Below are 12,047 nucleotides of genomic sequence, written 5' to 3'. Positions count from 1 at the left end.
GTATCGCGAGATCTTGGCCAAAAACCTCCTTCCCTCAGTAAGAGCATTGAAGATGGGTCGTGGCTGGATCTTCCAGCATGACAACGACCCGAAACACACAGCCAGGGCAACTAAGGAGTGGCTCCGTAAGAAGCATCTCAAGGTCCTGGAGTGGCCTAGCCAGTCTCCAGACCTGAACCCAATAGAAAATCTTTGGAGGGAGCTGAACGTCCGTATTGCCCACCGACAGCCCCGAAACCTGAAGGATCTGGAGAAGGTATGTATGGAGGAGTGGGCCAAAATCCCTGCTGCAGTGTGTGCAAACCTGGTCAATAACTACAGGAAACGTATGATCTTTGTAATTGCAAACAAAGGTTTCTGTACCAAATATTAAGTTCTGCTTTTCTGATGTATCAAATACTTATGTCATGCAATAAAATGCAAATTAATTACTTAAAAATCATACAATGTGATTTTCTGGATTTTTGTTTTAGATTCCGTCTCTCAGAGTTGAAGTGTACCTATGATAAAAATTACAGACCTCTACATGCTTTGTAAGTAGGAAAACCTTCAAAATCGGCAGTGTATCAAATACTTGTTCTCCCCACTGTATATTAAAATATGATAAACCGACTAGTTATGGCTTTGGATAACTAAAGAAAGCCTACTAGCTGATGAATAAAAACACATTGATTTCAAGTATAGAGTTTCCCCTTTACCATCACCAGGTGGGTTAAAGGAACAATCAGGTGTTTAAGAATACAGACCTCCACCTGGGTTAAATATACCGACCTGGGGATCGGTTCAATCAGGAGCTCTGTTTATCCCTGGAGCTGTATCGGTATCCCAGTGAGCACAAGACGTACTTTCAACGTTGTTGTTGTTATGCCACGGCTGCATGAAGCCCCGTCTATGAACAGGTCCTGTGTTTCATCAGGTTCAGAGTTATTTTTGCATCATTTATGATTCAGACTTAGATCCAGGGCTGGTGTCAGTGACTGCAGCTAACATCAACAATCACAATATACATCCATAATGTTACATGTCTAACAGCAAGCACATACCACACCACGTGGACAGGTTGAACAACGTAGCTAGAATCCTGTTTCTAGGTGCACTGGAGCTCCTAAATTCTAACTCCAGGTCGCACAGCTACATATTAATGGACCCTCTGTAGAGCCCTGCCGTGGGGAGGTTATTCATGTGAACCCAAGCAGAGAGGGTAGGACCTGACAGTGTATCATCAAGAGAAGAGGGTAGGACCTGACAGTGTATCGTCAAGAGAAGAGGGTAGGGCCTGACAGTGTATCATCAAGAGAAGAGGGTTGGACCTGACAGTGTATCGTCAAGAGAAGAGGGTAGGGCCTGACAGTGTATCATCAAGAGAAGAGGGTTGGACCTGACAGTGTATCATCAAGAGAAGAGGGTTGGACCTGACAGTGTATCGTCAAGAGAAGAGGGTAGGGCCTGACAGTGTATCATCAAGAGAAGAGGGTAGGACCTGACAGTGTATCAAGAGAAGAGGGTAGGGCCTGACAGTGTATCATCAAGAGAAGAGGGTAGGACCTGACAGTGTATCATCAAGAGAAGAGGGTAGGACCTGACAGTGTATCATCAAGAGAAGAGGGTAGGACCTGACAGTGTATCGTCAAGAGAAGAGGGTAGGACCTGACAGTGTATCAAGAGAAGAGGGTAGGACCTGACAGTGTATCGTCAAGAGAAGAGGGTAGGACCTGACAGTGTATCGTCAAGAGAAGAGGGTAGGACCTGACAGTGTATCGTCAAGAGAAGAGGGTAGGACCTGACAGTGTATCATCAAGAGAAGAGGGTAGGACCTGACAGTGTATCATCAAGAGAAGAGGGTAGGACCTGACAGTGTATCATCAAGAGAAGAGGGTAGGACCTGACAGTGTATCAAGAGAAGAGGGTAGGACCTGACAGTGTATCAAGAGAAGAGGGTAGGACCTGACAGTGTATCAAGAGAAGAGGGTAGGGCCTGACAGTGTATCGTCAAGAGAAGAGGGTAGGACCTGACAGTGTATCAAGAGAAGAGGGTAGGGCCTGACAGTGTATCGTCAAGAGAAGAGGGTAGGGCCTGACAGTGTATCATCAAGAGAAGAGGGTAGGGCCTGACAGTGTATCGTCAAGAGAAGAGGGTAGGGACTGACAGTGTATCATCAAGAGAAGAGGGTAGGACCTGACAGTGCATCATCAAGAGAAGAGGGTAGGGCCTGACAGTGCATCAAGAGAAGAGGGTAGGGCCTGACTGCATCGTCAGATAGTTATTTTCTGTCTTAACGCTCAGATGATCTAACAGTAAAACATTGGGACAGCGTGTGTTGTTGGGACAGCGTGTGTTGTTGGGACAGCGTGTGTTGTTGGGACCTCGTTGCGGGGAGCAGGGTTAGAAGCTGGAGCACGGGGCAGGTGGGACCTCGTTGCGGGGAGCAGGGTTAGAAGCTGGAGCACGGGGCAGGTTCCCTGGGCGGTTTGGGGCAGGTTCCCTGGGCGGTTTGGGGCAGGTTCCCTGGGCGGTTTGGGGCAGGTTCCCTGGGCGGTTTGGGGCAGGTTCCCTGGGCGGTTTGGGGCAGGTTCCCTGGGCGGTTTGGGGCAGGTTCCCTGGGCGGTTTGGGGCAGGTTCCCTGGGCGGTTTGGGGCAGGTTCCCTGGGCGGTTTGGGGCAGGTTCCCTGGGCGGTTTGGGGCAGGTCAGACCTCCTCTCAGGCCACGGCAGGGGAGGTGCTCCAGAAGCACCAACGTCGTCTGCTGTGGTGTTTGTTGAGAACCACGTCCTCCTTCTCCCTCTCCTTCCTCACCCGCTGGTAGTGGTCCTCCTCCTTCAGGTACCACACCGGGGGCCAGCGGTGCTTCTCAAAGTACTCCTGGTTCTCTGGGAGGGAAACACAACACCGACAGACCATCAGACAACATGTAGTGTAGCTACCACAGACTGGGCAGTACAGAACACAGGTGACAAACTCATTCCATAGAAGGTTTTCACTCTTCCCTTGGACGTGATCCATTAAGGTCACTGATTAGTTAGGAAGTCCAATCACCTTGTTTTCTAGGTCTTCATTAATCACAAATTGATAGGAAATAACAAAAACCAGCAGACATGATCAAGAGAAGAGGGTATCTGCCGTACTATCTGACAGGAAACTCATTAATAGAAGTCTAAAACCATATTGTTCGGTGTTCACCTTTCATTGATTGTGATGGTTGGTTGTGTGCTGATCAGAACTAGCGGATGAATAACTCACCTGCAGATTTGGCCTTGATCTCTTTGCGATAGTTGGCACAGACATTGTTGTAGTGAGTGCAGATGTGATGTAGGCACCAAGCTGCTAACTGGTTAGCATTATGGAACTGGAAGAAAAACAAAGGAAAATACATTCAAACTGAAGATCAATCACCCTATGTTGAAACCTGCAGATCAATCATCCTATATTTAAAACTGCAGAACAATCATCCTACATTTAAAACTGAAGAACAATCATCCTACATTTAAACTGAAGAACAATCATCCTACATTTAAAACTGAAGAACAATCATCCTAAAGTTAAAACTGCAGAAATATTATCCTAGGTGAGTACCTCTCTGTCTATATCCTGTTCTAGTAAACCAACCTGAGCCAGCTCCAGATAGGTGAGTACCTCTCTGTCTATATCCTGTTCTAGTAAACCAACCTGAGTCAGTTCCAGATAGGTGAGTACCTCTCTGTCTATATCCTGTTCTAGTAAACCAACCTGAGCCAGTTCCAGATAGGTGAGTACCTCTCTGTCTATATCCTGTTCTAGTAAACCAACCTGAGCCAGTTCCAGATAGGTGAGTACCTCTCTGTCTATATCCTGTTCTAGTAAACCAACCTGAGCCAGTTCCAGATAGGTGAGTACCTGTCTATATCCTGTTCTAGTAAACCAACCTGAGCCAGTTCCAGATAGGTGAGTACCTCGCCGTCTATATCCTGTTCTAGTAAACCAACCTGAGCCAGTTCCAGATAGGTGAGTACCTGTCTATATCTTGTTCTAGTAAACCAACCTGAGCCAGTTCCAGATAGGTGAGTACCTCGCCGTCTATATCCTGTTCTAGTAAACCAACCTGAGCCAGTTCCAGATAGGTGAGTACCTGTCTATATCCTGTTCTAGTAAACCAACCTGAGCCAGTTCCAGATAGGTGAGTACCTCTCTGTCTATATCCTGTTCTAATAAACCAACCTGAGTCAGTTCCAGATAGGTGAGTACCTCTCTGTCTATATCCTGTTCTAGTAAACCAACCTGAGCCAGTTCCAGATAGGTGAGTACCTCTCTGTCTATATCCTGTTCTAGTAAACCAACCTGAGTCAGTTCCAGATAGGTGAGTACCTCTCTGTCTATATCCTGTTCTAGTAAACCAACCTGAGCCAGTTCCAGATAGGTGAGTACCTCTCCGTCTATATCCTGTTCTAGTAAACCAACCTGAGCCAGTTCCATATAGGTGAGTACCTCTCTGTCTATATCCTGTTCTAGTAAACCAACCTGAGCCAGTTCCAGATAGGTGAGTACCTCTCCGTCTATATCCTGTTCTAGTAAACCAACCTGAGCCAGTTCCATATAGGTGAGTACCTCTCTGTCTATATCCTGTTCTAGTAAACCAACCTGAGCCAGTTCCAGATAGGTGAGTACCTCTCTGTCTATATCCTGTTCTAGTAAACCAACCTGAGCCAGTTCCAGATAGGTGAGTACCTCTCCGTCTATATCCTGTTCTAGTAAACCAACCTGAGCCAGTTCCATATAGGTGAGTACCTCTCTGTCTATATCCTGTTCTAGTAAACCAACCTGAGCCAGTTCCAGATAGGTGAGTACCTCTCTGTCTATATCCTGTTCTAGTAAACCAACCTGAGCCAGTTCCAGATAGGTGAGTACCTGTCTATATCCTGTTCTAGTAAACCAACCTGAGCCAGTTCCAGATAGGTGAGTACCTCGCCGTCTATATCCTGTTCTAGTAAACCAACCTGAGCCAGTTCCAGATAGGTGAGTACCTCTCTGTCTATATCCTGTTCTAGTAAACCAACCTGAGCCAGTTCCAGATAGGTGAGTACCTCTCTGTCTATATCCTGTTCTAGTAAACCAACCTGAGCCAGTTCCAGATAGGTGAGTACCTCTCTGTCTATATCCTGTTCTAGTAAACCAACCTGAGCCAGCTCCAGATAGGTGAGTACCTCTCTGTCTATATCCTGTTCTAGTAAACCAACCTGAGCCAGTTCCAGATAGGTGAGTACCTCTCTGTCTATATCCTGTTCTAATAAACCAACCTGAGCCAGCTCCAGATAGGTGAGTACCTCTCTGTCTATATCCTGTTCTAGTAAAACAACCTGAGCCAGTTCCAGATAGGTGAGTACCTCGCCGTCTATATCCTGTTCTAGTAAACCAACCTGAGCCAGTTCCAGATAGGTGAGTACCTCGCCGTCTATATCCTGTTCTAATAAACCAACCTGAGCCAGCTCCAGATAGGTGAGTACCTCTCTGTCTATATCCTGTTCTAGTAAACCAACCTGAGCCAGTTCCAGATAGGTGAGTACCTCTGTCTATATCCTGTTCTAGTAAACCAACCTGAGCCAGTTCCAGATAGGTGAGTACCTCTCTGTCTATATCCTGTTCTAGTAAACCAACCTGAGCCAGTTCCAGATAGGTGAGTACCTCGCCGTCTATATCCTGTCCGTCTTTGGAGGCTTTCACCAGCTCACTCACAGCATAGTGTTCTGTGGAGCAGACAGAGGAAACAGACAACCTTTATAATAAACGATAGAGTTTCAGAACCAGAGTTGAAACCAATATTCTATAGATGATGCTTCACGGTCACAAGGCACCCAAGAAAAACAACACAGAAGGGCTTAAAAAAAGGTTCACTCCAGCAGTATACAATCCCAGCTACCGCAGCACTGTAGTAACAGTTTAATACTGTAGTAATACCGTACCTACAATGAGACAGGTACAACTACAGTACTGAATCTCCCACCTGGTGCAGAGTCAGAGTACACAAAGTCATCCAAAAGTTTCCAAAAGGATCACAGGAAGCATCATGTACATACAGTAGTATGCCTGATTTAATAAGCTTTATAATAAAATCATTTTGAAACAGAAATGGCTGCCAGCAGAACAGTTACAGTCACTCACCCTCTAGATAACATGAAAACAGTTCAACCAGTTCTGCTAGAGAAAGTCAAATGGTCAAATTGAGGTGTTCTCTCATTTTATCTGAAAGTACAGTAGCTAGCAAGCTAGCTAACTTTAGCCAGTTTGCTTGGGTGCCTGACTGCTGTTGAAAGGTCAGAATGATCAGCTCAACCCTGCTCCTCAGCCAGTGTCCCCTGATCAACCCTGCTCCTCAGCCAGTGTCCTGATCAACCCTGCTCCTCAGCCAGTGTCCTGATCAACCCTGCTCCTCAGCCAGTGTCCTGATCAACTCTGCTCCTCAGCCAGTGTCCTGATCAACTCTGCTCCTCAGCCAGTGTCCTGATCAACTCTGCTCCTCAGCCAGTGTCCTGATCAACTCTGCTCCTCAGCCAGTGTCCTGATCAACTCTGCTCCTCAGCCAGTGTCCTGATCGACCCTGCTCCTCAGCCAGTGTCCTGATCGACCCTGCTCCTCAGCCAGTGTCCCCTGATCGACCCTGCTCCTCAGCCAGTGTCCTGATCGACCCTGCTCCTCAGCCAGTGTCCCCTGATTGACCCTGCTCCTCAGCCAGTGTCCCCTGATCGACCCTGCTCCTCAGCCAGTGTCCTGATCGACTCTGCTCCTCAGCCAGTGTCCTGATCGACTCTGCTCCTCAGCCAGTGTCCTGATCGACCCTGCTCCTCAGCCAGTGTCCTGATCGACCCTGCTCCTCAGCCAGTGTCCTGATCGACCCTGCTCCTCAGCCAGTGTCCTGATCGACCCTGCTCCTCAGCCAGTGTCCTGATCGACCCTGCTCCTCAGCCAGTGTCCTGATCGACCCTGCTCCTCAGCCAGTGTCCCCTGATCGACCCTGCTCCTCAGCCAGTGTCCCCTGATCGACCCTGCTCCTCAGCCAGTGTCCCCTGATCGACCCTGCTCCTCAGCCAGTGTCCCCTGATCGACCCTGCTCCTCAGCCAGTGTCCCCTGATCGACCCTGCTCCTCAGCCAGTGTCCCCTGATCGACCCTGCTCCTCAGCCAGTGTCCCCTGATCGACCCTGCTCCTCAGCCAGTGTCCCCTGATCGACCCTGCTCCTCAGCCAGTGTCCCCTGATCGACCCTGCTCCTCAGCCAGTGTCCCCTGATCGACCCTGCTCCTCAGCCAGTGTCCCCTGATCGACCCTGCTCCTCAGCCAGTGTCCCCTGATCGACCATGCTCCTCAGCCAGTGTCCCCTGATCGACCCTGCTCCTCAGCCAGTGTCCCCTGATCGACCCTGCTCCTCAGCCAGTGTCCCCTGATCGACCCTGCTCCTCAGCCAGTGTCCCCTGATCGACCCTGCTCCTCAGCCAGTGTCCCCTGATTGACCCTGCTCCTCAGCCAGTGTCCCCTGATCGACCCTGCTCCTCAGCCAGTGTCCCCTGATCGACCCTGCTCCTCAGCCAGTGTCCTGATCGACCCTGCTCCTCAGCCAGTGTCCTGATCGACCCTGCTCCTCAGCCAGTGTCCTGATCGACCCTGCTCCTCAGCCAGTGTCCTGATCGACCCTGCTCCTCAGCCAGTGTCCCCTGATCGACCCTGCTCCTCAGCCAGTGTCCTGATCGACCCTGCTCCTCAGCCAGTGTCCTGATCGACCCTGCTCCTCAGCCAGTGTCCCCTGATCGACCCTGCTCCTCAGCCAGTGTCCTGATCGACCCTGCTCCTCAGCCAGTGTCCTGATCGACCCTGCTCCTCAGCCAGTGTCCTGATCGACCCTGCTCCTCAGCCAGTGTCCTGATCGACCCTGCTCCTCAGCCAGTGTCCTGATCGACCCTGCTCCTCAGCCAGTGTCCTGATCGACCCTGCTCCTCAGCCAGTGTCCTGATCGACCCTGCTCCTCAGCCAGTGTCCTGATCGACCCTGCTCCTCAGCCAGTGTCCTGATCGACCCTGCTCCTCAGCCAGTGTCCTGATCGACCCTGCTCCTCAGCCAGTGTCCTGATCGACCCTGCTCCTCAGCCAGTGTCCTGATCGACCCTGCTCCTCAGCCAGTGTCCTGATCGACCCTGCTCCTCAGCCAGTGTCCTGATCGACCCTGCTCCTCAGCCAGTGTCCCCTGATCGACCCTGCTCCTCAGCCAGTGTCCTGATCGACCCTGCTCCTCAGCCAGTGTCCCCTGATTGACCCTGCTCCTCAGCCAGTGTCCTGATCGACCCTGCTCCTCAGCCAGTGTCCCCTGATCGACCCTGCTCCTCAGCCAGTGTCCTGATCGACCCTGCTCCTCAGCCAGTGTCCTGATCGACCCTGCTCCTCAGCCAGTGTCCTGATCGACCCTGCTCCTCAGCCAGTGTCCTGATCGACCCTGCTCCTCAGCCAGTGTCCTGATCGACCCTGCTCCTCAGCCAGTGTCCTGATCGACCCTGCTCCTCAGCCAGTGTCCTGATCGACCCTGCTCCTCAGCCAGTGTCCTGATCGACCCTGCTCCTCAGCCAGTGTCCTGATCGACCCTGCTCCTCAGCCAGTGTCCTGATCGACCCTGCTCCTCAGCCAGTGTCCTGATCGACCCTGCTCCTCAGCCAGTGTCCTGATTGACCCTGCTCCTCAGCCAGTGTCCTGATTGACCCTGCTCCTCAGCCAGTGTCCTGATCGACCCTGCTCCTCAGCCAGTGTCCTGATCGACCCTGCTCCTCAGCCAGTGTCCTGATCGACCCTGCTCCTCAGCCAGTGTCCTGATCGACCCTGCTCCTCAGCCAGTGTCCTGATCGACCCTGCTCCTCAGCCAGTGTCCTGATTGACCCTGCTCCTCAGCCAGTGTCCTGATCGACCCTGCTCCTCAGCCAGTGTCCTGATCGACCCTGCTCCTCAGCCAGTGTCCTGATCGACCCTGCTCCTCAGCCAGTGTCCTGATCGACCCTGCTCCTCAGCCAGTGTCCCCTGATCGACCCTGCTCCTCAGCCAGTGTCCTGATCGACCCTGCTCCTCAGCCAGTGTCCTGATCGACCCTGCTCCTCAGCCAGTGTCCTGATCGACCCTGCTCCTCAGCCAGTGTCCTGATCGACCCTGCTCCTCAGCCAGTGTCCTGATCGACCCTGCTCCTCAGCCAGTGTCCTGATCGACCCTGCTCCTCAGCCAGTGTCCTGATCGACCCTGCTCCTCAGCCAGTGTCCTGATCGACCCTGCTCCTCAGCCAGTGTCCTGATCGACCCTGCTCCTCAGCCAGTGTCCTGATCGACCCTGCTCCTCAGCCAGTGTCCCCTGATCGACCCTGCTCCTCAGCCAGTGTCCTGATCGACCCTGCTCCTCAGCCAGTGTCCTGATCGACCCTGCTCCTCAGCCAGTGTCCTGATCGACCCTGCTCCTCAGCCAGTGTCCTGATCGACCCTGCTCCTCAGCCAGTGTCCTGATCGACCCTGCTCCTCAGCCAGTGTCCTGATCGACCCTGCTCCTCAGCCAGTGTCCTGATCGACCCTGCTCCTCAGCCAGTGTCCTGATCGACCCTGCTCCTCAGCCAGTGTCCTGATTGACCCTGCTCCTCAGCCAGTGTCCTGATTGACCCTGCTCCTCAGCCAGTGTCCTGATCGACCCTGCTCCTCAGCCAGTGTCCTGATCGACCCTGCTCCTCAGCCAGTGTCCTGATCGACCCTGCTCCTCAGCCAGTGTCCTGATCGACCCTGCTCCTCAGCCAGTGTCCTGATCGACCCTGCTCCTCAGCCAGGGTCCTGATCGACCCTGCTCCTCAGCCAGTGTCCTGATCGACCCTGCTCCTCAGCCAGTGTCCTGATCGACCCTGCTCCTCAGCCAGTGTCCTGATCGACCCTGCTCCTCAGCCAGTGTCCTGATCGACCCTGCTCCTCAGCCAGTGTCCTGATCGACCCTGCTCCTCAGCCAGTGTCCTGATCGACCCTGCTCCTCAGCCAGTGTCCTGATCGACCCTGCTCCTCAGCCAGTGTCCTGATTGACCCTGCTCCTCAGCCAGTGTTCTGAACACTCCAAGAGCAAAGCGCTCTGGATTTAGAACAGACAATCTGTCAACGCTATGAATTTATGAATGACCCAGAATGCACTGCCTTCACACATTGGAGTCAATTTAGGAACACCCCCTTAGAGAGTTGGGACATTGGAGTTCTGCATTGTGATGCACGGCAGCCATGTTATCTCCCCATTGACATTACATGGGGATATTGAATGCTATGTAACTGAAGGTCTAGAATTAGAAGAACATTCTATAACAGCCATGTTATCTCCCCATTGACATTACATGGGGATATTGAATGCTATGTAACTGAGGGTCTAGAATTAGAAGAACATTCTATAACAGCCATGTTATCTCCCCATTGACATTACATGGGGATATTGAATGCTATGTAACTGAAGGTCTAGAATTAGAAGAACATTCTATAACAGCCATGTTATCTCCCCATTGACATTACGTGGGGATATTGAATGCTATGTAACTGAAGGTCTAGAATTAGAAGAACATTCTATAACAGCCATGTTATCTCCCCATTGACATTACATGGGGATATTGAATGCTATGTAACTGAGGGTCTAGAATTAGAAGAACATTCTATAACAGCCATTTTATCTCCCCATTGACATTACATGGGGATATTGAATGCTATGTAACTGAAGGTCTAGAATTAGAAGAACATTCTATAACAGCCATGTTATCTCCCCATTGACATTACATGGGGATATTGAATGCTATGTAACTGAGGGTCTAGAATTAGAAGAACATTCTATAACAGCCATGTTATCTCCCCATTGACATTACATGGGGATATTGAATGCTATGTAACTGAAGGACTAGAATTAGAACAATATTCTACATTCTAAAAGCCCAAATCTCTAAACAGATGGCTCTGGGCAGAGCAGACCGCTGATGGATCAAACACATGTGAGGTCGGTCAGTCTGGGGAGACAGTCTGTTAACCAGGGTTAGTACCTGTCAGAGCAGTCAGTCTGGGGAGACAGTCTGTTAACCAGGGTTAGTACCTGTCAGAGCAGTCAGTCTGGGGAGACAGTCTGTTAACCAGGGTTAGTACCTGTCAGAGCAGTCAGTCTGGGGAGACAGTCTGTTAACCAGGGTTAGTACCTGTCAGAGCAGTCAGTCTGGGGAGACAGTCTGTTAACCAGGGTTAGTACCTGTCAGAGCAGTCAGTCTGGGGAGACAGTTTGTTAGCCAGGGTTAGTACCTGTCAGAGCAGTCAGTCTGGGGAGACAGTCTGTTAACCAGGGTTAGTACCTGTCAGAGCAGTCAGTCTGGGGAGACAGAGTCTGTTAGCCAGGGCCGTCAGCTCCATAGGGTCCAGCTCTGCCATGGGACAAAGCTGATTGGTGTAGAGATACTCCAGAACAGCCTGCATACACACCCTGCTGGTGCCTGGGAACAAGACCTAAACACACAGACACACACAGGCAAACCAGAGACACACACAGGAAAGAACAGAGACAAATCATTTGACAACAGCTAAATGTCCTGTTTCACTGTCTGTAAAGACTAGCAGTAGAGACTACAGAGGCTCTGTAAAGACTAGCAGTAGAGACTACAGAGGCTCTGTAAAGACTAGCAGTAGAGACTACAGAGGCTCTGTAAAGACTAGCAGTAGAGACTACAGAGGCTCTGTAAAGACTAGCAGTAGAGACTACAGAGGCTCTGTAGAGACTAGCAGTAGAGACTACAGAGGCTCTGTAAAGACTAGCAGTAGAGACTACAGAGGCTCTGTAAAGACTAGCAGTAGAGACTACAGAGGCTCTGTAGAGACTAGCAGTAGAGACTACAGAGGCTCTGTAAAGACTAGCAGTAGAGACTACAGAGGCTCTGTAGAGACTAGCAGTAGAGACTACAGAGGCTCTGTAGAGACTAGCAGTAGAGACTACAGAGGCTCTGTAGAGACTAGCAGTAGAGAATACAGAGGCTCTGTAAAGACTAGCAGTAGAGACTACAGACGCGCCGTAAAGA

General features: G+C 50.8%; 1 protein-coding gene across 3 annotated transcripts in view; it reads right to left on the bottom strand.

The window, feature by feature from the left end:
• Window positions 1-593: 593 nt before the first annotated feature.
• The window catches only part of rhobtb1 (Rho related BTB domain containing 1), a 46,205-nt gene continuing 34,751 nt past the window's right edge, over window positions 594-12,047 (bottom strand). For all 3 annotated transcript variants that reach the window (XM_071394766.1, XM_071394767.1, XM_071394769.1), the window contains 4 exons: window positions 11,331-11,481; window positions 5,627-5,715; window positions 3,239-3,344; window positions 594-2,868 (listed from right to left, as the gene is read on the bottom strand). In XM_071394766.1, the coding sequence (XP_071250867.1) occupies window positions 2,699-2,868; window positions 3,239-3,344; window positions 5,627-5,715; window positions 11,331-11,481 (516 nt within the window). In that variant the 3' untranslated portion in view covers window positions 594-2,698. The remainder of the gene's footprint in view (window positions 2,869-3,238; window positions 3,345-5,626; window positions 5,716-11,330; window positions 11,482-12,047) is intronic.

Source organism: Salvelinus alpinus, chromosome 3, assembly GCF_045679555.1.
Source record: "Salvelinus alpinus chromosome 3, SLU_Salpinus.1, whole genome shotgun sequence".
Taxonomy (NCBI): Eukaryota; Metazoa; Chordata; class Actinopteri; order Salmoniformes; family Salmonidae; genus Salvelinus; species Salvelinus alpinus.
The sequence above is the reverse complement of the archived record's forward strand: the minus strand, read 5'-3'. Positions and strand labels throughout refer to the sequence as shown.